A 24511-nucleotide genomic window follows, 5' to 3' on the forward strand; every position below is an offset into this window, starting at 1 on the left:
TAATGGTGCTAGTGACTTTCACTGTGCCTCGAGCGCGTACGATTGACAGTGGTGTTTGAATCATTTTACGAAATAAATGAGAAATCACCGTTCGCTGTAATTTAAGAGGTCATCTCGTTTAAAATAAAAAAAAATAGTTGTCCAGTTTTTTCTGTGTGCGTACATTAAACATCATTTCGCAATGTGTGATTAAACACAGCGTTGTTAATGTGTACAGCTGTACAGATAGATAGCTCGATCAAAATTGACATAACGATTATGAAACGTATAATAACCAATAGGCAGAAAGATTTTAGTATAATTTTTACTTTCGAGTGATTTTTTGTGGAATCGAATATTAAAACTATGAAACCTTTTAAGATTCAAGTGTGCAGAAAACGTTATAAAATAAATTTCACTTTTTTATTAAACTGAGAAGTACTTTACAAATTATTATGAGATAACTTCATCCTGAATTCGATGTTTTCACGCGCTTTTTTTCGTTTATAACTTTAATGACATGCAGATCCAATGAATCGAACGACTCATTTATTACCAATGACACGACCAATTAAAAAGAGTTTCTTGAGCCATTTAAATGCATATAGGAAGTTCAAAATAATTAGTGCAGTCATAAATTATGTCCCTAAATTTATTCCCTGAGTAATGTGCATTCTATGGAAATTTGAACCCCATTCGCTTCTATTACATAGACTGAATCATTGCTTTCCATGTCCCACTTAAAATCATTCTTCGATTGACGGAAAAATATTTACTCATCTTCTGTGGAATATACTTCTCGTAAAAAAATAATAAAAATAAAAATAATCGTAACAAAACAAAGCAGAAAATTTATGAATGAAATTATTATTCAATATTGAAAGTTAGGTATACAAACTATTTAATTTGTGAATATACGAGATTCTGTCGTGTATGATTTTTGCAATTTTCGTTTATCTTGTCTCATAAAATATGAAATGAATTTCTAATAAAGAAGCATAATCGCTTTAAAAGAGAGAATGATAGGTTTCCCTCAAGTTCGATGCGCAAACGTATTACAAAGGCATAATGTCGCTTATGATCGACCAAGAGTCTTTAAGCGCCATCAAACACCACTAGAAGCTGCAAATAACTGGAGAAAGTGACTTTTAGCTAATCCTATTTTTAATGACTACGTAACGTCATTTAACGGTAAAAATGGTTTGCGTAGTGTCGGAAATCTTTCTCTTCAACATCCCTTTTCGCTAAAATACACGAAGAAAGGAATCTATACTTTCTATGAACAAATATTTCTACAAACAAGTAGTCAATGTAAATTGTACCGCTTTGCAATTCGATATTCTTCCACCGAATTCCTCAGAATAAGCACCAAGTTTATATATCTTTTTTTTATCGAAAATTTACACCACATTTATTAATTTACAGAGAAAAAACTGAATGTTTATCGTGCATTTTAAATATATTTTACACTCTATTACCATCTCCTCTTGATTGCAACAAAGTTTTTACGTTGGTTGTAGTGAAAGAAAATATCGTTGGTAGATTTCCTTAGCATATGTATAGATCTATTTATTCTTCGTGCACGTTCGCAGTTGCACTTGTAATATCAGCACTTAATGTCACGAGGGAAGATCTCTAGTACCGTTGTCATTATAGAGTGTACACTTTCCTTCCGCCTTCGTGAACATAGCAACAATCAAGTCGAGTGTTCACACGATGAAAAACAGTTTAATTTGGTGAGTATTTACAAGCATGCTTTTCACAGCTAATCGTAAATTAGGTTAGAACAACTCGTAGGATTCGGTTTTATTAAATATGCCTTAGAGAAGTGTTTTGTATAGAATCCGAAAGAATAATGTAGGAAAAAATGTCGTAGGTATAGAAGTTCCTGATCTGAGTAGGAAGTTGGAACGGAAAAATTAAAACGATCGCCCGGTTTCGATTTCCTATGCATTAGCAGTTTCTGCGGGCGATTCTGCTGGCATGTTGTGCAATCAATCGACCTGTTCATTGCATACACGTGTGATTCATTGTATTTGTAGAACCGTATAATATACGAGTCACTGTACGGGATCTACGCTGACATGACTTCTACGGCCCGCTTTCTGACTTGACCCCGTGACAGGATACCTTGTATTTTCAATACATCTCAAAACTTCATAGATTGTAAACTAGTTTCATCATTTTGTACGCGATGAAACCGAACACGCGCCGCCTATAGGCATTCACTGCACATACTGCATTAATTTAACGTCGATCAGCGCTCGTAACGTGCAACGTGTTAAAGTATCGGTATGTTAAATACATCGAGCGTCTGCACAAATTTTTATTAGTTTTTCTGTTTATTGGTTACACTGGCTAGACACCAGAAGTCTAGGTAACATTGAGCTTGTTTCGGCAGTGACTTAACCTAATTTCGATGAAAAAATATCTGAGAAAAAAATTTCTAATTTTTAATGACAAAAAAGATAAAACTCGAAAACTAAAAGACATGAGACAGCTAAGAAAGAGAGAATTCGTCGGTAATTTCGGATTAATTTGTAAACGTGTGAGTAGCGATATCAAACCGCATGTGAATGAACGTCTCTGTGAACGTCTTAATTAAGCACGTTTACATGGAAGTGTAATTGTCTTTCTGCAGAGCGGACGCATCAAGCTGAGCTGTGTTTCACGATTTCTAGGATGATAATGTGAACTACCAGTAGTCAAGCCGGTAATTTTAACTAGACCCTTAAGTGGTCATTAGTAGAAAAATATTTATGGTGACACCTCTTCCGCTATGGCACTTCCGACTCGGCAAATGTTACGCCTTTTCACCGATTCATTGTAGCGACGGAAAGATCTATCTAGTGCCTAATCACCGTGTACCTAACTAATTAGTGTCGTAACTACCGTGTAAAGGAACTTTACTGCCTCTTGAAGTAATTGACAAAATGCCTCATACCGCGCTTTATGTTAACCTCAGGTCTGTTTTACCGACATTACACACGGGATTCAAAAAAATATGTATCTATATATTATTTATCTCATGAAATTAACAATGAAATATTAAGATAAATTAAGACAAAATTAAATAAACTGAAATAAAAAACAACATGGAAATGCATTTATGGCAGAAATCAATGTTTACAAAGTATAAAATAATTATCAGATTATTTTTTTCCTTGTTTCATAGCGCAAGTGACTCGTTTATTAATACGAATTGTATTTATGTTTAATATCGTTTATCTAAATCTTTTTTTTTCTTTTACCATATATAAAAAGATAGGATTAGAATAGTAACTATTAACACGCATGGCCGGATTTAACAGTATAAGCTACGTAGTCCAAGCTTTTGTTTCTTTGGTAGGCGTGTCTGTGGAAATATACGATACCAATCTGTTTCGTGCCATTCGTCTGCGAGAATAAACTAACAAGTCATTAAATTTCACCAAAAATACACGACCGATGCTGTTCCGTATTTTCGGGAATTAAATCGAACTATTGATAGAACTGCTGTACAAGTTCGATAAAAACTGATATGACTTCATGCTTTCATAGTGTTTCTAGTGCAATGGGAATACAACCATAAAGGTACTTACATTATGTAGAGACCTTGATCGATGTTCTATGTTCGTTACGAATTTATAACCTATCACAAGAAACTTGAGTATTTGTCAATTGTATTTTCAGGATGTTATATAATTATTACAAATCTTTACGAATCCAACGTGCAAAAATGTATTAGAAACTCCCTCGGCACTGTTTTGCACGCAACAACGACACAACAACGATGTATATGTAACGCGTACTGTGATTTTAGATTTCGTCGAATACACAAGCATTCACGTGAGCAGCAAGACGATGGAACTGAAGTTGCAACATTTTCACCTTCCTTTGCCTTGAAGTATCGATTCAATATTTTAGACTAAGCGTTTCGAGAAAGTCTCGCATATGTCTCGAATTTTCAGGCTGCCGCTAATAAGAATTTCGCTCGTAATTGTACCGAACCTATTTTCGAAAAGAGAATATCACTAGAATATTTCTAATCGAACGAACGTTTTCGTATTTCTAAAGAACGTGATACAACTGTAGAATGAGTGGTATCGTTTAAGTGCGAAGAAGATGTTTTAAGAACCGGTACACTTCGGATTAGATGCAGGAAAAGAAGAGAAGTCATTTGAATGGCATTATTATGGAGAATGAAAGAAAAGGATCCTTCTCTAAACATTACGTAAAGCGTGCAAATAAAATACTTTTCGAAAGTGCATAACGAGAAATCCATGTACGAATTGCACACACGAAAGAATGTGAAGGGTTACTGAAGTTTAAGACGAACGATCGTAAGTTAAATTGTTTCCTCTCAATTAGAGCAAATATTATTCAATTTTAAATACATTATAGAGCTAAATCGAAATATATTAAAATCGGAAGCATTGTTTGATCACGAATGGTACAGATGGCATACTCGGCTTACGATATTTGAACGAATAGCATTTCGGACGAATACTTTGTTACGATTGAATGGAATATTTAACAGAAATGTTAAAATGAATCTAAATTATTCTTATCGTCGATATTATATAATATCAAATACAGATGCTATTTAGAAACATTTCGATGACAAAGTAATATTTGTATCCAAGTTCATCAATACGCTAACCGTTCGTTTCTACACCTCGAGTTCATTAACATATTTATATTATAGACGATGCGTGCTAAAAATAGGAGACAATTGAATTGTACGTTCAAGACGAGAAATCTACAGTAATCGACATTGCGATAGAAGCGTTAGTCTTTTCATAACTTTAATTCGCTTCGTACCGTGCGACCACTATTTATTCCCGTCTGCATATGCATACAATATCACTGCTCGCCCTTGCTCTCACCCTTAATTCGATTCTGAAAGAATCGACATTTACGCTCGGCGGCCGTGTTCAGGAAGACGCAGAATTCTACCAAGCGATCGTCGATCGCCTCGTCTCTCATTATCACCAGTCCCTCATTATCTCGATCGTCGCATCCTGTCGGCTATTATTCCCATTATCTTTATTAGTTGGACTCGTCCGAACGGAACGTCCACGCTTTGATCGATCTTTCTAATTACACGTCGCCGTCGATATTTAATTGCTCTTGCCAATGATTCCGTGTTATCGCGTTACGGCCATTATGCCCTTGAAGATTTTCGCGGAAGCTTTCTTATAAGTTTACTCGGAAGCTTGCTCCGCAAAATCGGAGATAGACGATATTCTTATCGAACAAGGGATTATAAATAAAAATTAAATTTGATTGGCGATTCATTTCATAATTTAAATTCTAATTTTTTCTTTTCTATTTAATCTTTCAGGTCACATCTACACACCAGAGTCATTAGCTACCCCACCGGTGAAGATTGTATATTTAAAGTGGGTAACAAGGATTGATATTTTTTAATTCAACGAATAACAAATGAAACTTTCATCTTTTATTCATTATGAGAAACTATTTTATGTAGATAAAAGTTTTTTCCATCTCTGCGAGAAAGTTGTTTCTTTTTTTTTTTGAACATTGTCTCTTTGTAGATTATCGTAAGATGAAACATATATTTTTGTGTTTGTCCGTAGAACTTTCACGGTGCATGTAAACGATGGCTGTTACGTGAATCGTCGATTTTTCGTTCACCGCTGACACGAAGCTAAGAAGAAATTGTCTACTTCTTCCTGAAAAGAATTCGAAGAGAGCCTTACATAATAATAATTGCCTGGAATACCAATTTGGAAGTATAGTCGCTTACTTGCGTAACTGTATATCTGGAGGCCCTATTCGTCGAGAGTCGTTAACTTTTACACCAGTGGGTAATCTTACAAGTGTTCGATGATATTAATTGCCTGTAATTGTTAACACTTACGGACAATCGTAATATTTTTCAACATTAATCATTTGGCATTGATAACGTGTTAGAGATTGGAAAGCGTTTAGATACTTTTAAGAGGATCTCGCATTTGAAAGGTGAGTAATGGCCTTTCCACAGTATGTTGTACAATGTACGTTTCAATCCTACAATATTTTCTTTAAAATGCATTGCAATTTCTGCTTACAGGAATTCTAAATCGTTTCGTAGAATTCTACGGAAAGCGCAGATGGAACTAGTAGCTAAGAAACGTTCTACAAATCGTGGAAACTAGATAAGGATTGAATACAATAGTCGTGTATGAATGCAGGAGAAGTCCATTCAAATTCATGTTGCCGTGAATGAAAATACAGGAGCACAAAGTACCGATTAAATCCATTGCGAACATAATCGTACAGTACTAAACATAGTCAAAGAGATGTATTGTTAACCAGATTACGCTACAAATAGCTGACACCGTCAGAGAAAATTTGACACTTGTGTTTACGATGTTCCTTTGCTTCCTTTTATACGATTATAAATTCCTAATATGATAAACATATACGTCGCGGTTTAACGATTTATTTGATCGTTTCTGGTTTACAATATACTATCAAGATTTAAAAGATTCACCTCTATTAAGGTGTTTTTTTAAGAAATAATTTTTAACGCTGATAATACAGCTAGATCGTAGAATACTTTTTTAGATTAACAGAGTAGATGGAATAACTTCTTTAATTGTTGGTATAGATAAAGAAAAATATATTTTCCTGAACTAACGTTTGTTCTTCTATTTTGCAGATTACGTGTAACGTACAGCTGATAGAAATACCCTGTAACAACTACGCGATGAAGCATCAAACGTTTACATGTCGCGCGCATACCAATTACAAGAATAACGTAATCTACAATTGTTAATGCGTGAAAGCGCGTCGAGCCTGATCGATCGATATATCTTAGAAAACGCCAACGGCAAAACATCAAGTCGCATATAAAGAAGAAATAAATTCTTTGGTCTCTTTATTACGACGTGTTGCTTCATTTTTTCTTCTGTGATGTCTTCGTCAGTGTGGTACAATTTTCCCACGAATTTTCGTACGAAAATTTTTGTTGTCGAACAACAACTCGTTCCGTCGATCCGTATGAAATGATTGTTAAATCTCTATTATATTTGTCGATGAATGGAAACATTCATGTGTTAAACGTGCCAATGGTAAAGTCAATTGAATGGAAATCGAGTTACGTTTAGGTGATGAGGATACGATGAAGGAGGAAACGGAGTGCTGCGTGTTATTTACTTTATTATATTATTTTATTCTCCGTGTAACGTCCATTGAGAAACACTTTTTTTCGTCGTGCCTCAACGACGAATACTCAACCGATGACGCTGTCACTTTCTCCTTCGTAACTATTTTTCACTTTCAATGTACCTTGTACGTACGCGTTCAAATGGACGATAGAGAGCATTTCTCCGCCGTTATATATCAATTTATTCGACCTTCGTTCGACGTGATTCGAGCTACGAATCTCGATTATTGCTAGGGCTCCACTCAAAATGAAAATTACCATGCGGCCTTATCATTCGAGACGGATTAACAAATCGCTTGAACTTCTAATATGTAGTGTTGTTAACAGTCGGTGAAATTATCGTCGAGATAATCGATTTCTGAGAACGAGGAAAATTTCATCGAGTTTATTCGTATTTTTAGACGGTTCGAAGATCATTGCAAGCACAAGGAACTACGTTGAGCCGATCACATTTTAGAATATAGCAAACGAACAACTATAGTTACCATTTATCTGTATTCACCGATTAAAAGCAATTTACCCAATCAAATATGGTTGCGCGATTACATTCTTTATTTTTGCTTCTGTCGAGTAAAATTGTGCGACAGAATTTTACGTGCGTGTAACACGTCGATCAAAATATTTTTAAAGAAGAGCAAGAACTTCTGAATTTCCGATACAATTGAAAATTTAATAGACCGAAGTATCGTCACAAAGATCCAATGACGGCGACTTCGACGAGTGGTCGAGCCACTGTTGTTAAAATCTTTATGAAAACATGGTCATTGTGGGGACAGTCGCACTTATTTAAAAATTTCAATACCACGTATCGCAAGTATCCAAATAATGTTAATAGGAGGAGTTCCTATCGGTTGAAGCTACCGATGGTCGAATACAAATACTGAAAAGAATAATTTGTACGTCATCTTCGTTTCGAAAGACGAATGAAATTTATCCGAAAACGATCAACTTCGGAATGATATTTAAATAGGGTGCTCCGCAAGATCATAAATAATCGTAAAAGTGTCGATTATCGTCTTTCTAACGGGTGATCTTAGATACCCAAAACGTAACAATTTCTCTTTTGAATTCCAACTCGGTGGATTTCAAATCTCGTGTGTCCCGTCTTCGCTTATCATCCGTGGAACGATGATCTTCGCGGGTGAACGCTCCAGATCCTGTAAAAGCGTACAAGCGTCGAATACTCGAATCACCGGAGAGGATTTCACGATATTACCACACTCGAAATAGGAAGGAAGATTACATTCCGTGGCCTACGCGACAAAGGATGTTCGTGACCGGGATTCCTACGACCCGTGCTCCGTGCCTCATTTCTTACGACTTCGTAACACGCGGTTGTGTAACCTGTTACCTAGATACACGCATCGTCTATATTGTAAACGAGCTGACAAACGTCGAGCCGCAACACGAGCCCTGCGCGCCAAGCGGAAGCTTGCAGCTACCGCGAAGTAAACATTAAAAATTCGTATTGCATTCGATGATCGGAAGAACGTGCAAAGTGTTTTACAACACGCGTCGTCGACGGACCCTCCGTTTTCAAGGACGATGGAAATTTTGCGAAATTTCACGAAAACTCTGCAATTTCGCCGTACACTGACCGCGATTTCACTTTTTAAGGAGGATCGGGAATAACGAGACTCAATTTGAGATAATAACAGCAAGTTTATTTAATTGTCGATTGTGTACGTTTAAAGTGGTACACCGACGTACAGTATACATTGTGTTCGTCTCGTTTCTTCATTCCCTGTTCTCGTAATCGCGAACACGTTTTAGTCTTATTAGCGGTAATAGACCACCTGTGTCCGAGGAGAGAACCGTATATTATGTCTTCACGAGTCGTTGAAACCGCCCTCCCCCTGGCCAGTTCGTTTCTGGGGAAAATTTAGATTTCACCAGACACACGATCAAGCCCTTCGATTCATCCACGTCTTCTTAGATATTTGTTATTCTTTTTATCTATTTTTGTACCCACTCTAAAGCCGTGGCTGAGAATTCGCCCCCTGGAGGTAATTGTAGATTATCATCCAACACCGCAAATTACGTATACACAATTGTAATGTTTACCAGAGAACTTTAACGTTCTCCAGGAGTCATCTTTCATTGCTCTCGCGTGTTGACTATTTCGGCTGTTCTTTGCACACCTTTTCTACTTCTACACGGATCGATACGGAAAGATAATTATTTGTTCGGCGAATGCACGACCCTTTTGTCAACGCGCAATGATTATCGCCTCGTTGCAGGGTCCCCGGTTGCAGTTCTCTCGGACACCAGTCGACGAAACGAAGTCTACATCTCGATGGCCAGATTCTCGACAAACATTCCAGGGTATCGTGGAATAAATCAATAAATCTTGACGTCATTTTTATCGTTATTTACATACGATGCGTACGACGATGACCGACTTCCAGCCGAATTGTCCACGTCGCTTTATGCAAATGCAAGCAGGTAGGGAAAAGTATTTTGGGAATAATTGCGAAAGGCTGCGTTTTCACTTGATTATTATCTCGACGATCTTTCAGGAACCGTCGAAACTTCACAAGACACCAGGCTAACGCGAAAGTGAACGGGACAAGCGCACCAATTAACACGTTCATCTCGACGCCCGGTGAAATTTCATTTCCTTACTCGTCGCTTCGGAACGAAACGTTTCCCAATCGAAGGGGCCCAAAATGGAGTGCACCGGGGCGCGTGGTGAAGAAAAAAGAAGAAGAGAAGGGATCGATTAATTTTCTATCGAAAGAAACGTTCCCCAAAATTCTGATAATCTTAACGAGGCTTGGGACTAGTTTTAAAAAGTGACTCCGAGTCTTTCGAACGTTAACCATTTCGATGCTACGAACGTGTACACGTGTCTGATAATTGTTACGCGTATGTGCCACGGACGTGTACAATAAAAATATTCGAAACGGTAATACTAGGTGCATTCGAGTACATCGTACAATGTAATTGGATCGTATAATTTGCATACAATTTACATTTTAATTTATTTACATACACGTAACGTACTACTCGAATTGTTCGATTTGTTTTGAGCTACTCGTTTTCTTTCGAATTACTCGCTCGCTTTTTTTTCAATTTTTCCGAGTTCTCGGAGTTAACTACGTTTCGCGGATTGTTCTTAAATGACACTAGAAATATAACTGTAAATGACACTATAAACTGTACCGAGCTTTTGTTTCCTTTACCAATTTTCTTTTGTTTTCTTTTAAGGTTGAACTTCGAAGAATCGAGTTTCACACATCGCCGGACTCGAGCTATCCAGTGTATTTCAATTGGACGCGGCGATGGGAGAACACAGGACGTTGTTTGTTATTTCGTTCGGCGGTAATTAAAATGTGCTTAACGGGGCTCTAAAATTGTCATCGTTCTCCCGTGACAAAGGCATCGCGGACATCGGAATCCGCGTCCTAAACAGATCTGAAGAGCGATCGAAAGCGATGGTCGTTACGTTGCCGATGGAAAGTTTATTTAAAAAGTTTCCAAGATAGAGAATGTCCTCCGTGATTTGTCCGATAATGAATTTTTATTGGAATACTGAAACGTTATTAGTTCTTTATCGCTACTCGTCTTGTTTTTACTGATCTGTATCCGAGGGAATTATCGCGGAGTAACTATCGATAAGCGCGAGTCTAGAATGATGTTTGTCATCTTTGATTCTAAATTCACGATAATCAATCGGTACAACGAAAATCACCGACTGGACAAGTGCCAGATAGAAATGTTACAAAGTGTAATTGTGAGAGAGATGTTATCGTCAACGAAGTTGTAGCAACATTTCAAACGATCCACGATCAAAAGTACAAGCTACGACAGAACATTAACAAAGTGTTATTTCGATACATGGATCAATTAATAATAATAATGATAGATATTAGTGTATTATTGTTACTACTACCCCTTGCTATTATTTACTTATCTCTTTGAAGAAACAATAATACACGATATCGCTATATTATTGTTATTACAATATTTTACGATCTTTCCAGCTTCTCGTAGCACGTTTCCCTTAATCCAGAATTCATCTTTTCAGGTCCCAGCTGTACACGAAGTAAGCTTGATCGCCACTTTCATCGAATGCTGTGAAAACTTCGAGCAACCGAGAAATGGGATAATTATTCCCCTTAAGAAGACCTTGGATAGGTCCCTCGTGTCGATTATTCGAAAATGTGTGCCCGGCGAGAAATTCCGTGCAGCATTCGACGTCCACATTCCAGTACACTGACACAGAAACGAAGCGTTTCCTGTTCCGTACATCACCGAGGTACCACGATTACATCAACTTCGATCACCGAAGTCGTGAAAGAGGCGACATTCTTCGCAAACTTGACCTTCCCGCGGTAAACTCGATTTCTCGAGCATCTACATATGTTCGATTTGCCAATCGTGACGGTCGATCATTGCCACGTGATCGAAGAAACGGTTAAAATTTTGTTTCGGGTAAAGGGGCGACGAGCACAACGACCGTGAACAATTTTCAATTCGTTGTGAAATATTTTTCTCACCCAAACGAAAAATTTCGATTCAACGAGAGTAACGGATAAATTTGATCTTCCCGCGCACCGGCTGTCGTCGTGTGTCTATATTCTAATTTCGATTCAACCTGTAACATTTATCGTACCGGGTTGAATCGTTCGTGTTATCGAACAGCGTTAAGATTTTTCATCAATTCGTTCGATGAAAATCACCACCGTCCCAACGTGCGTGTGAAAGTCGCCATTTTCTCCTTCGATGTTTAACACACAGTTTTTAAGCATTTTCGAAAGCGAAGTCACGAAATGACGACGCGGTCGACGATATCGCAACGGGACTCAAATTATGTTTTTTTTCTTCTTTTATTTTTTTCTTTTAGAGCCCCTCGAGTGGAAAGAGATTAACGAAGATGAGGATTCGATCGAAGTGATCCGGACGACGACAAAAGGTACATCGAGGAATTGAGAAATCTCGGCGAATGAATCGATCGTTCTACGTGTATCTAATCGTTCGGGTCGCTAATAGTAGATAAGACACTGTCCATAGAATGACACCCCGAACTGTCTCGAGGTAGAGTTCAGTCTTCGAGTGTCAGTTAGTCTGTCAACAATGAGGAGTCTTCCGTTGCTTCTTCTCGCGGCGCTATGTTTTGCCTGTGGGGCGCTCGGTAAGCACGACTTGTAAATATTGCTCGAGGTGTTGTACAACAACGACGATTTCCAGACACGAGGGAATCGTAAAATTTCACGATAATACCGAAATAACGGGACACCGAATCGATTGCGAACCGAACGCGAAAAGGCAGAAACGAACAATGTCCATTGTTAGTGAATTTTCGTTTCACGGGACATTTCGTACGCGACCACCGTAGAACCATGGAACTATTGAATCGTGACAATTGTTTAAAAAAATCTCCGTAAGACAGTCCGAAAGTTAATCGTAAGATTGAAATCAATACGATGAAGGTTTGTCGTTTGGAAAATTTATTTCGTAAATGAAATTTATACCATAATGTCCGATCTGTACCGAAGTGAAATGTATTCCGTTTAATTCGACGAGCATACGAAAATTTGTGTACGTTTTTCCGTGCTATGGAAATTCAGGTAGCGAAGACATCGCATGGTGTATTTGCTTTTTTTCTTTAACAAGAAACGCAAGAATAGTTGCCACGCGGAAGAGTTTCTCGATTCTCGTTTACTCTGCTTGATCTTCGAACCTCGCAAATACACCTACCCAAGCGACAAAGTTGAACGAGCATCGTTCAAACTACCTGTCTTCTCGCCGTTAACTTTCGAAACTCGATGTCCGTTTACTCCCCTCCGCGTTCTCGAAATTGCACGAATTCGTAATTAAGCGTATTGAACCATCAGGGTGAATTTCCACTTCTAAATTACACCCCTCTGTACAATTATTAAGTCCGAACTATTGAGGCGAACGAACCAAACAAGCGTTAGAAACAGGAGAGACAATTGTGCGCTTCGTACGACGATAATTATTACAAAAATTCATTTGTTCGTTACATTTATTCGCCGACGGGTAAACTCGTACGAGTGAACAATATTCTATCATTTTATCGTACCGTTCGTCATTTCCGAGGAGACCTGTATCGACGGTACAAGTGAGCGATGAGAAAGTCTCTCCGGGTCCGAAAAGACCCAGATGTACCACAAAGGTGAAATCGACAGAGATCTGAATTTCGTCCGGTGATTATCTCTCGTGGATAGTTGTAAATTGTTAACAGTAATTGTAGTTAATAGTAATTGTTAATACACTGATTATACATATCGGTTTTACTTGACAGGGAGGAAAGGATTTGGTCCTGGGGAGCAAGAATGGGGATACGTGACAGTACGGCCGAACGCAAACATGTTCTGGTGGCTTTACTACACCACTGCCAAAGTTCCCACATACTATGAAAAGCCACTGATCATCTGGCTGCAAGGCGGACCGGGTGCATCGTCCACCTCGTATGGAAACTTCGAGGAACTTGGACCCCTTGATGTCGACCTGAGACCGAGGAATTACACATGGGTAGGAAATAGTGGTGCACGATCTACGCGCAGTAACTATCTTTCTGTATCTGCTCTCGACCTGATTACACACTTATTTTATCAGAATTTTTTGTCAAACAAATCTTCACGCGATTACCGACAAAAGAAAATCAAGATGGGCTTGTAAAATTAACAACAACGGATCTTTGCAGGTCAAGGACTACAATGTCCTCTTCATCGACAACCCAATTGGAGCGGGCTACAGCTACACCACATCGACATCCGGATACGCGACGAACAACGCTCAGATAGCGAATGATCTCTTACAGTGCATAAAAGGCTTCTTGAGGGCACTGCCACAATTCGCCAACGTACCCACATACATCACAACCGAGTCCTATGGTGGAAAAATGGGCGCAGAGTTTGCGTTACTTTGGTACAAGGTACGAAGCTCAAAATTCGACTACTTGATCGAGTATAAAATATTAATTATATTTTTGTATTATTTTTACAGGCACAAAAAGAAGGCACCGTCAAAAGTAACTTGAAAGGAGTCGCTCTCGGTGATGCTTGGATCTCTCCCATCGATTCTGTGATGACTTGGGCACCGTTTTTACTCTCCGCGGTAGGACTTTAAAATTCGAAACACCTGTGGTTATATTTTTACACCGGAAAACTGTTGCTGTATCGTGAACAAATTCTTTTAGGGCATGGTCGACACCGCCGGTTACAATACAATCAGCAAGGCAGCACAGAAGACGAAAGAAGCCGTATTATCCGGTAAATGGTATACAGCGACCTACCTGTGGAATTACACGGAGAACATTATTTTAAAAATCACCAATAATATCGATTTCTATAACATCTTGACGAAAATGTTCCGCACGAAGAGTCAGTATTCTGGTATTGATATGCTCTGGTCGAATCCCACACTCAGAAAAGGTAACCTAAGAGGTTCAAAGATACTCGAATTACCAGTACCGCCCTTAGAGATTGCGAGGTTTACTTCTCCTACTCTAATATAATTAGACTGTCGATATAGTTTCTAAATTAAATTTACCACAAGAATAATGTAATCCTGAAAGTATGTTAAAAAAAGTAGAACCCCTTGGCTGGTATGATTACATTGGTTTATTTTTGATAAAACGTACAATAACTAACAGTAAGGATGGTACTGCGAATTACCGAGCAATTAAAATGGTCAATAATTTATTTGACTCGTAACGTTTGTTTAAACATTCCAGGAAACACGGTCAATACCCAGACAAATTCTCTGCAAGATCTGATGAACGGTCCGGTGAAACAAACTCTGAACCTGCCAGTCAAAAATGGTGAAACATCCAGTACTGTGTTCCGCCTGTTGCAGGAAGATTTCATGAAGCCTGTTGTCGATAAAGGTACTCTTCAGGGCAATATTCCTTGTTCTCGTCGATGGAATTCGAGAAATCATTTCGATTAACTTATAAATATTTATCACCAGTGGAGCTGTTACTGAATACAACCAGCCTGAAAGTGATGGTGCTCACAGGCCAGCTGGATCTTATCGTGGACACTCCAGGTAAAGTACAGAGCTCATCGAGAATGGACTCGAGGAATATTCTGGGTTTATTCTCGTGAAATCCAAACGGTGTGTGCAATGGACTTTTTCTTTAAACTTGTACATTTCTTTGCCCGCTACTTAGATCCACGTGTTCCTCTCTTGTTTCTCTATCCTTCTCGATAAAAGATGCACTTCCTCCTCCTATCATTTTTTAACTGTACAATATTTTAGGGACTCTGAACTGGGCCGAGAAGATGCGATGGAAGGGCGCCGAATCCTGGCTAGCAGCAGACAGACTTCCGTTGGTCTCTGACAATGTGATCGAGGGCTATACGAAGTCTTATAATAATTTCACGATGTACTGGGTCAACAGAGCTGGACACATGGTAAACGATGCACGCTTTCTCGACGTGTTTACGGTGAAAACTAAATCGTCGAGAGAGCCTCGAGATTCAAAAACGAAAACTCGAGAGACGTCACCGATTCGAATATTCAGCGCGTATGATAAGTTTGATCGACAGAATTGTCGGTTTTCTTCGTTGCCAAGATTTTTGCCCGAAAAATAATTTCGTATACCGATTCTGTCGATCATACCCAGGGAGTATCTTACAAGACACAATTTTTATTCAGTTTCAATGTTAAATGTTCGCGATCGTCTCTCGTAGATCTAAAAATGACTAACGAGTCTTTTAGACAGGTGTAACGATACTGTAATTATCACTCTCGATCTAAAGCACGCAACAGTCAAGATCTCGTCTCGTTTGTCTTCGTCGTTCATTAACAATGTCCGTTTCTCTGCGCAGGTGCCGAAGGACAATCCCGCCGCAATGGCGCAGATCCTGAAGAATCTGACAGCTTAACGTCAAAAATTTGGAAAGTCGGCGGATTGAAGACAAAATATGTATTTGGGAACAGTTTTTGCGGCGCACGAAAACGCACGTTCGAATAATCGAATAAATTAAAATTCTTCACGTTTTTCATCAATTTCGCTGGTGTTCGCATTTGCATGTCCGAGGGACACGCAGGAGTGCAGAGGATTCTCTAATCCGTTTATTCCGCAACGACTTTCTCCTTAATCTCGTCGTCTCCTGTCTTTTGTTGCAATTGTTGCCAATTACTCTCTCGTCGACTCGTTAACGATAACGAAAGTGATCCTCTGAAACGTCATTTCTGTAAAGTTCAAAGCGGACACGCGTTCAAGTGAATGGAGTTCACCATGGAAGCAGATAAAAAACTATCTAATTACCCTTGCGAAGAGAAACGCGAGCCACATTGTCAATTATACTCGTTGATTCTAGAAACTAGCACGAGTAAAGGACACTTACAATCGGTTACACCGATGATTCACGGAATCAACGTGTATTTGGCGGTCCTCTTTGGCGAAACGTTTCGTTTGTTGTATAAAATATTGTTAAAAGAAAATAATACCGGAACACTCGTCGGTCGATAAATTAGAATTAGATACCACAAATCAGAGAAATTACTCTGGACGCTGAAACACGGTATTTGAATTCTAAACTTATTTCGAAATCCGTGTCTCCGGTTTAATACCTATCATTGTTTTGTACAATTTTTACACTCGGTAGCAACGACGTAAAGTAGATATTTTATCTCTTTCGCTGGTATAACTCCCGTTATGCAAACTCTATAAGTTATTATACTGGAAAAAAATTTCGAATAGCGTTCCGTTCGCGATACACCTTCGCGTTGTAAGTTACGGTTGGTCTCGACGCACTGTATGCGAACGCGTTGAGCCTTCCGTTGCAAACAAAACACGAATTAGCGAGACGTTCGAGGACTTTTTCAAACATAATTCTCCGCACGCTCGTTTACACGCGTCCAGTTCGCGCGTCTCGTTGTGTTCCGAGAAATATTCAACTTTACGAGGGCGGTCGGTTTATTTTGCGCGATCTAGCCCCCTGATCCAGGACGCCGGTGTTGCGGCGGTACGGTTTACCCGTGGCGCGGATCCGCGGCGATCTGTGCGAGCGCTGTGAATTTTCCCACACTCGTAAAACGTCGCAGAAGCAACAATCCGAGGGCCGGGGCCCGCAGACGCCCGGCGATTTTGTCAATAAGGAGCGATTGTTTAGATTCGGGCGGATACGAGGCAGTAAAACGAAACGATCCGCAAACAAGACCGCCTGCGTTCATTTCACCGACGAAGAGGGAAAAGACTTCTGCGGTTTTGCCCCGTGACTCGTAAATGGACCACGAAAAACTTTCTTTCGAGTGACCGCAAGGACTTGTACACGAGTTTTTTTCTTTACAGACCCTCGAAACGTTCGATCTAACCTAGACCTAACCTAGACCTAACCCAGACTTAACCTAGACTTTACCCAGATTTAACCCAGACTCTCTAAATGTTCGAAACTCGACGATTTAATTCAGATGTCCAGAAGGAGGGTGTGTGTGTGACTTAACCCAGACCTAACCTAACTTAACCCAGAAGAAGGGTGTGCGCGCACGTGTGTGTGATATTTTTCGAAACGAGTTTCACCATTTACATTCGTAGCCAATTTTGTATTTGCGTTGAAATGGATCTGTGTCGCTATCGCTATAACGATTGAAAAAACAGCCGGAATAAAATAACGTTTTCTTCCATTTTGGAAAATAAATAACAATAATACGACAACGGAGAAATAGTTTATCAACCGCGATATCGGGAATAAGTATAATTGTTAGCGAAGCTCATTTCGATAAATTTGCGACACGCGCCATTTTTCTTTACGCTTATTTCATCGTACAAGGTTTTACGGTAGTTTGAACGTCGTTTTGTTCGCAAAATGTCACTCTGAGAACAATTGTTGAAGTGTTTCGAATATACAATCGAACGATAGATCGCTTTAAGGATCCTTTTGGTTTCAAGAGGTCCCGAAGGTGACCATTTTTTAACAGCCTCCCTTTACAAAGGAGAAGGAAGAGAATTTTATTTCCTGGAACGATCAACGAAGAGAATTTATTAAAATAACACGCTCCCGCCCCTAAGTATCCAACGATATTCGGGTGCATCGAGACCGCTGAAACACGAGTAACTTTCTTTCGCGGGAAAATTATTTTTACCATCTGTTCGGCCTTCTGTAAATGTTGTTCTTAGTTATACCCGCCCCGAATGATTTAGGGAACGCAAAACAGGAGAGCGGGGATCAACGCGTTGAAGTCAATTTCGGTTGTTTTCCATGTACATTCCGTGGATGTTCCAACGCCACCTAAGTACCATCGTCCAAATACGTGGACGGGGACTAATCCGTCGGTTCCTTCCACTGTCGTATCCGTGGTGATTTGTTTCTTAGTATTTCAAGCCGACACGAACCACGAAGGACAGGACCAGAAACGGTGAGCAAACAAACAACCACGCGCGTCTTTCCTCTTCGTTTTTCTCCTATTCCGCTTCTAACATCAAAAGCTTTCAGCTTCGTGTCTCTGGAGATTGTGGACAACCGAAACATGGCGTCTCGGATTTCTCGGTTACAAGCTGACTTCATTTTTCGACGCGTCAAGAATCATTTTCAGGTATTCAATCGTATCTTTGGATAGAATTGGGCTTGTATATGAAACTTAAATACTACTGGTTGATTACAATACAGTTGGTATTAATTCAATGCCACAATTTTTCAGAAATTGATGAAGTACAACATAAGGGACACTAGAAGATACATATGAAACATGAATACTATTGATTGACTGCATTACAGTTGGTATTGTTAGTTCAATATCACAATTCTTCAAAAGTTCATGGACTACAACATAAAGGACATTTAAGGTACTTAATGAAACCTAAATACTACTGGCTGACTACAATACAGTTGGTATTAATTTAATGCCACAATTTTTCAGAAATTGATGAAGTACAACATAAGGGGCACTAGAAGATACATATGAAACATAAATACTATTGGTTGACTGCATTACAGTTGGTATTGTTAGTTCAATACCACAGTTCTTCAGAAGTTGATGAACTGCAGCTTAAGAAACACTCAAAGGTACACATGAAACCTAAATACTACCGATTGATTAAAACACGGTCGACTATAGTAACATTTCTCTAAAGTGTCAAATAATACGCATGGAATTAATTTTTTTTTTTTTTATTACTAACACGGTGTTGCAGAAATATAATTCCGAATACGAAGCTACTACGAACTCGCGCGAATACGGATAAACGTAACAAACAGCGCGCAGCGTATGATCTTGATATGTGTTTATTTTACGTAATAACAAGATTGCGATGACGCAGCACACGGTTCGTGAAAGTATTAAACGAGATATAGCCGTTTTACTTTGAATCGTTTAAACAAAAATAATAAAAACGAACGGTCGATTCGACAATATTTTCCTTCGACTAGTCTAGCAACCAAACATCAGGAATAGCCTTTCATCTTCAACACCGATGCAGTCTTGTTTCAAAACACCTTGCATATCTACACCACGGTAGGCCTCTGCCAAAAATATTACGCGTCTATGTTAATCCTTCGCTGAATAATTCTTTTTTCTAGCATAAACTTATAAACTTAAAAGTTCGTTCGGTGTAAAGTAATGGAAAAATTATTTCAAATTTTTCTCAAGTCGTTTTACCAACAATTATTACTCGCAATGTTTACGAGTAATAATATGTTTGAAAAATAAAATTAAAGTAACGGCCATATTTGATGCTACGGGGTTCACACGCACGGAATCTTTTTTACACCTGATAGTTATCGCTCCCGAATCGTTAAGGAAAGCGACCCACTGTAAAATAAAAATTTGTAAAATAAAAATATATTTTTCCCTCTTTAATTAAAACAACTTTTTTTTTAACAGTGTTTGCCTTTACACCGAAGCACATGTGTGAATGTCTGATTTATCTTTTATACTAATATTCAGTAAAAACTTTTCATTTAACTGAATTTCAATTTCGAGGGAGTGTTGACGTTGTTGGTCAATTTCGGAATTTGACATTTAAGATGTTTAAAGAAGTTGACCCAGGGGGTGGTCCAGTTACGATGCAAGCAATCTTGAAATAACCTTCGAGAAATAAAAATAAAGATTTTCGATCTATCTAGTCGGAAAAATGGGACAAATTGCCACCGGGGAGTTCGTCCCGTAAAATCGGTAGCTTCGAACGGGGTTAATTACATTTTTGGACACCCTGTATACCCACGTAACCTCAAATTTTCCATCGTCCATGTACGAACTTTTTTATTCGTGTCACCCAATCAAATATTAAATTTGCAACGCTTCTCGAAGCCCTTTGTACTTAAAAAAGAATTTAGCAATAAAGAACGATTCTCCATTCCCTCGTACAATACGAATAGGTCAATAGAAAAAAAAGGAAGGGGGACGGGAGGAATCGAACGAAGCAGCGTGGTTATTTTTCCAAAAGTCAAAGTCACGAGGGCTACCAGAGGGGGAGAGAGAACAGCCCGAAGAGGAGGGGGAGGGGGACAAGAGCGGTTTCCAAGAAGCCGTACGGTTTCGGTATAATTACCGCAACTTTGTTTACGTATCGGCTCGTTTACTGCCGGCGTGGGTGTTGGGACAGCATATGTGTAAACAGCAATAAAACACGCGCCGCCGGTCCCGTGATAGGTAACCGCCTCCCTCGCGGTGAAAACGCGCGAACGGGAGTTCCCCGGAGTACCACGATGGGCGGAGCTGGACCATCCTACGGATCAACAGTGTGTCAAATTGTACACCCTTCGTTAGAGAATTGGTCCGACCGACTGCAAATCGCACCCAGTCCGCGACGCGCCGTAACACGGACCAGTTCGAGGGTGTTCGACTCGATCCGCGTGTCGGTTCGTCGTTACACGAAACAGAGATCACGAAGATTCACGAGGATCTACGATGCGAAAAAAGTGCCCCGACGGTTGAACCGTGTCGACGACTCTCTGTACCGAGACGCGCAGAAACTTGGAGCGAACTCTCTCTCGGGGTTGGAACTCGAGGGCCCTTTTGGAGGCCCAGTGATCCTCAAAACGGGGGGAATCTCGTAGATAGGAACACGTAGGTTCTCGACAGTGGTGAAAATCGTACGAACGATTCGCATTTCGCGACTGACAACAGGGACGAAGGATTCCCCGCGTCCCCCAATTTCGATCGTATTCGCGACCCAAGTAACTAGAAACCGATCACTCGGGGCAGTTACCAGTCGTGTCGCTGTCAAGTTGCATCGAGATCGTGTTGAATCGAACACGAGGATCCAGAACACCTTGAAATCGCGGCGAACGTTTCTCGATTGGAACTCGAGGAACGTTTGGAGTCTCTTATCCTCGAGAAGGGGGATCACAAAGGTTCTCGATGACGGTGGAAAATGTACCGACGAGTTGACTGATCAACTGACAGAGTCGGAGGATTCATCGCGATATCGATTTCGATTTCGAAATTCGAAATCGAGGTGCTCGGGGTAGTTACCAGACACTCGAGACATCCCAAGTTGGGACAGGGTATCGTTCGGGACGATCACCACGGCGCGTTCACGCGGCACGAGGACCGAGACGGCGACCAGATGCTCGGATCAGCTCCTGATGGAGCCCAACGGTAACTACCAGGACCCAGGTCCCTGTGGCGTGACAAAGGCTTACGGATGCGACCTACGCAGGAGTTACGAGCTCTGGAACCCGGAGGAGATCTTCCCGACCATGTGCCCGCTACCGAGCTACTACAGCCTGGTGCCCGATCTCCTCGGCTCGAGGAGTCTACCACTCGCTTGGGGGGTTCCCCAGATCAGATACAAACCCCAACCACGCTACGAGAAACCACCGTATTCTTACATCGCTCTGATAGCGATGGCGATCAACTCCTCGCCGAAGCAGAGGCTCACGCTCTCCGGTATCTATAGATTCATCATGGACAGGTTCCCGTATTACAGGGAGAACCGTCAGGGATGGCAGAACAGCATCAGACACAATCTCAGCTTGAACGATTGCTTCGTGAAGATACCGCGCGACAAGGTGGTTGGCGACGATAACGAGGAGGATCAGGCCGGCAAGGGAAGCTACTGGACGCTGGATCCATCCGCAAGCGAGATGTTCGAGCACGGGAATTACAGGAGACGGAGGATGAGGAAGCAGAGAGGTTACACGCAGGACAACAGGCGGGAACAGGACCGCGGGATCGTCTCGGTGAGGAAGATGGCCACGAGGAGGCAGTACCGACCCTAGAGATTAAAACACTCGGGGTATTTAGAGATAGGCCTTGTCGTTCCTATTCAGTTGTGATTAAACGATTTTTGGCCATTGATTGCTATAATGTAGTTTGAAAAGCTTCGTTTTTTCGCAGACCCCACAGTTTATCCTCGGTTTTGTCGATGTAGTTTTTAAATTAAATTTACCGCGTGAATAATGTAGTTCTACAAGTATGTTAACAAAAATTCGATGTCTTGGCTGGTAAAATTGTATTTGTTTGTTTTTTTATCTAATGTCAAAGTAACTAACGTTAAGTGAGGGGCCCCTTAGACACGGGGCCTAAAAGGGGGCCCGGTGCTAAGGCCAGTACTGCGCGTGGGAGGGGTGTGTATTTGGCGTACTCGGTAACAAAGAAGAGCAAAATTTTTCTTCAACCAAAAGGTGACGAATGAAAGCTTCGTAAATATTTATTTACAATATTCATTCGATCGATAGTTATTCGAACAAGCGTTTTATTCGTTTGTCGGGAAATATAATTTGATCGTGTAATACAGATCGTAATTTTCAACGAACGCATAATAGCGTCAAACGTTGTTCACCTTCTATTCGTTGTTCGTTGTATCTTTTTTTAGCCATCTTCGAAAGAAAAATATATATAATCGACCGATAACATCTATCTTTCTGTTACTTTAATTTTTCTTTTTACATTTAACCGTCAACTCAGCGCCAATTTGTCCACCAGCTCGAAAACTATTGGATGTAGGGAAAAAAATAAATACGAAATTCTTTTCGTATAACTAACTACGGACATATTATTGGAAAATGCAACAATTATAACTGTTACATTTGAAGCGATCATTTCATTTCGATAAACAATACGTTATACACTGTATGGTATCTTCGTCGTTATGTTTATATAACTTTGCATTATCTAAGTCGTTCAACGTTATAAAATAATAAATATATTTAGCAGAAACAATCTTAAAAACATAATTTAAATTTAAAAATTCAAGGATCGAAACATTGAGAAAAAGAGATTGATTAAGACCAAGTAAATTGTCATTGTGTTTCTATCGCGAATTGCATGACTCACCCTGTATAGCAAGGTCGCAGAAAACAGCAAGGGGTGTAGACCGTAGCGCGATTATGATTATGATCTCAAGGACATTGCGTATACTTTCTATCACGCTGCGAGCCCATGTGACCTTATAATATGAAAAACAAATTTAAAGATTTGTACCTTTAAAGTTATTTTTTTACGTACACACTAGCTGAGCGTATTTCAAAAACCTCTCTCCATAATTTTCTCACCGAGTATCTTTTTTAAATAGTATTATTTAAGCTGCAGAGACAGGTACTGCGACTGAAGAGAAACAGTTTAAGTCCTTAAAACAAATAATTATTCAAGTTAAACTTGAATCAGCAATGATTATTCATTTTTTATATTCTGTGCTGTTTTCTACGATAAGAGTTTAAAAAATATTGTTCAACTACACTAACGAAACTTACTTATATGAATATTGTTATCGCTTTTATCTGACTGTTTCGAGTTGCACGGTGGTATAGACTTCATTAATAATTTATCTTTGTTAATAAAAAATCGTGATTCTAGGTGTCGTCGGAACTCTTGTCCAACTTGACGAAATGTGAAGAAAAAAATGAACAAGAACGTGAAATAGTCGAGACGAAAAATGTCGAAGAAAAAGCAGAGAACAGGAAAGTGAAATACACAGAAGCTCAAGGACACTGCGTAAAATCAATGATGTTCACGATCGAGAATATCTTACGGAAGTCCACGGATGAGTCTGCTACATAGTTATTTGCATTCGATGAACATTACTACCAATGTATACTTCTACTGAGATCGTTTCAGAAAAATGTATAATTTACTCGTATTGCTCACTAAATGTACGAAATACATACATATAAATATTTTGATTGCATAACAAATTAAAATACAGTCGCTTTCGTTAACGATAAACAGGAATTATTTGTGTGAGTTCACTCTATTTGTACAAAAATGTTTTTATTTTTGTTTACACATTGGACATCGTGTATAAAGATTGAAATACTACTTAAAGATTATTCTAAATTATAATACAGTATGTACAAAATTAAAAATTAACTAATCCATATACGGAAGACATTTTGTATATAAGCATTATTCTAGTAATCTTGTGTCATTTAAAAAATTAAAAAATGTCGAATGTAGATTAATTTGTCTTAAGTGAAACCTTTAAAATATTAACTTTTTATAACAATATTCGAT

At 39.4% G+C, this 24511-nt stretch overlaps 3 protein-coding genes across 12 annotated transcripts in view; 2 read left to right on the top strand and 1 right to left on the bottom strand.

Moving 5' to 3' along the window:
* The window catches only part of LOC143148395 (uncharacterized), a 43085-nt gene extending 39282 nt beyond the window's left edge, over positions 1 to 3803 (bottom strand). Inside the window, exons 1-2 of the mRNA XM_076314697.1 lie at positions 3671 to 3803; positions 3561 to 3610 (exon numbers count right to left, since the gene is read on the bottom strand). Of these exons, the coding sequence (XP_076170812.1) occupies positions 3561 to 3610; positions 3671 to 3803 (183 nt within the window). The remainder of the gene's footprint in view (positions 1 to 3560; positions 3611 to 3670) is intronic.
* LOC143148661 (retinoid-inducible serine carboxypeptidase) lies at positions 1559 to 16120 on the top strand. 9 transcript variants are annotated; one of them, XM_076315218.1, is made up of 21 exons: positions 1559 to 1715; positions 3329 to 3552; positions 3652 to 3865; positions 3930 to 4301; positions 5306 to 5363; positions 5562 to 5946; positions 6038 to 6210; positions 6629 to 6899; positions 9376 to 9580; positions 9655 to 10043; positions 10346 to 10459; positions 11166 to 11396; positions 11985 to 12053; positions 13407 to 13636; positions 13809 to 14039; positions 14111 to 14221; positions 14304 to 14538; positions 14841 to 14993; positions 15077 to 15154; positions 15368 to 15522; positions 15940 to 16120. In XM_076315218.1, the coding sequence occupies exons 12-21, from the start codon at positions 11300 to 11302 to the stop codon at positions 15994 to 15996; spliced, it is 1416 nt and encodes a 471-aa protein (XP_076171333.1). In that variant the 5' UTR covers positions 1559 to 1715; positions 3329 to 3552; positions 3652 to 3865; positions 3930 to 4301; positions 5306 to 5363; positions 5562 to 5946; positions 6038 to 6210; positions 6629 to 6899; positions 9376 to 9580; positions 9655 to 10043; positions 10346 to 10459; positions 11166 to 11299; the 3' UTR covers positions 15997 to 16120. The 9 variants fall into 9 exon arrangements, with proteins under 9 accessions (XP_076171333.1, XP_076171328.1, XP_076171331.1 ...); XM_076315214.1 differs by lacking the exon at positions 1559 to 1715 and adding exons at positions 2266 to 2527; positions 2621 to 2944 and having other exon boundaries at positions 3652 to 4301; XM_076315213.1 differs by having other exon boundaries at positions 3652 to 4301.
* A 4730-nt stretch (positions 16121 to 20850) lies between these two features.
* LOC143148134 (fork head domain-containing protein L1) lies at positions 20851 to 24211 on the top strand. 2 transcript variants are annotated; one of them, XM_076314085.1, is made up of 3 exons: positions 20851 to 21655; positions 21717 to 22239; positions 23855 to 24211. In XM_076314085.1, exons 1-3 carry the CDS (start codon positions 21624 to 21626, stop codon positions 24056 to 24058), a joined length of 759 nt encoding a protein of 252 aa, XP_076170200.1. In that variant the 5' UTR covers positions 20851 to 21623; the 3' UTR covers positions 24059 to 24211. The 2 variants fall into 2 exon arrangements, with proteins under 2 accessions (XP_076170200.1, XP_076170199.1); XM_076314084.1 differs by having other exon boundaries at positions 20851 to 22239.
* The last annotated feature ends 300 nt before the right edge of the window (positions 24212 to 24511 follow it).

This window comes from Ptiloglossa arizonensis, chromosome 6 (genome assembly GCF_051014685.1).
Source record: "Ptiloglossa arizonensis isolate GNS036 chromosome 6, iyPtiAriz1_principal, whole genome shotgun sequence".
NCBI classification, from domain to species: Eukaryota; Metazoa; Arthropoda; class Insecta; order Hymenoptera; family Colletidae; genus Ptiloglossa; species Ptiloglossa arizonensis.

What these genes read in the sequence shown, in the direction of transcription:
- LOC143148661 (XM_076315213.1), top strand. Translation starts at nt 11,300, where the DNA reads ATGTGTGCCCGGCGAGAAATTCCGTGCAGCATTCGACGTCCACATTCC. An exon ending in CACCGTTTTTACTCTCCGCG is followed by an intron (nt 14,222 to 14,303) that starts GTAGGACTTTAA and finishes AAATTCTTTTAG; the next exon opens with GGCATGGTCGACACCGCCGG. An exon ending in GAATCCCACACTCAGAAAAG is followed by an intron (nt 14,539 to 14,840) that starts GTAACCTAAGAG and finishes TAAACATTCCAG; the next exon opens with GAAACACGGTCAATACCCAG.
- LOC143148134 (XM_076314084.1), top strand. Translation starts at nt 21,643, where the DNA reads ATGGAGCCCAACGGTAACTACCAGGACCCAGGTCCCTGTGGCGTGACA. An exon ending in AGGACCGCGGGATCGTCTCG is followed by an intron (nt 22,240 to 23,854) that starts GTGAGGAAGATG and finishes TCGTGATTCTAG; the next exon opens with GTGTCGTCGGAACTCTTGTC.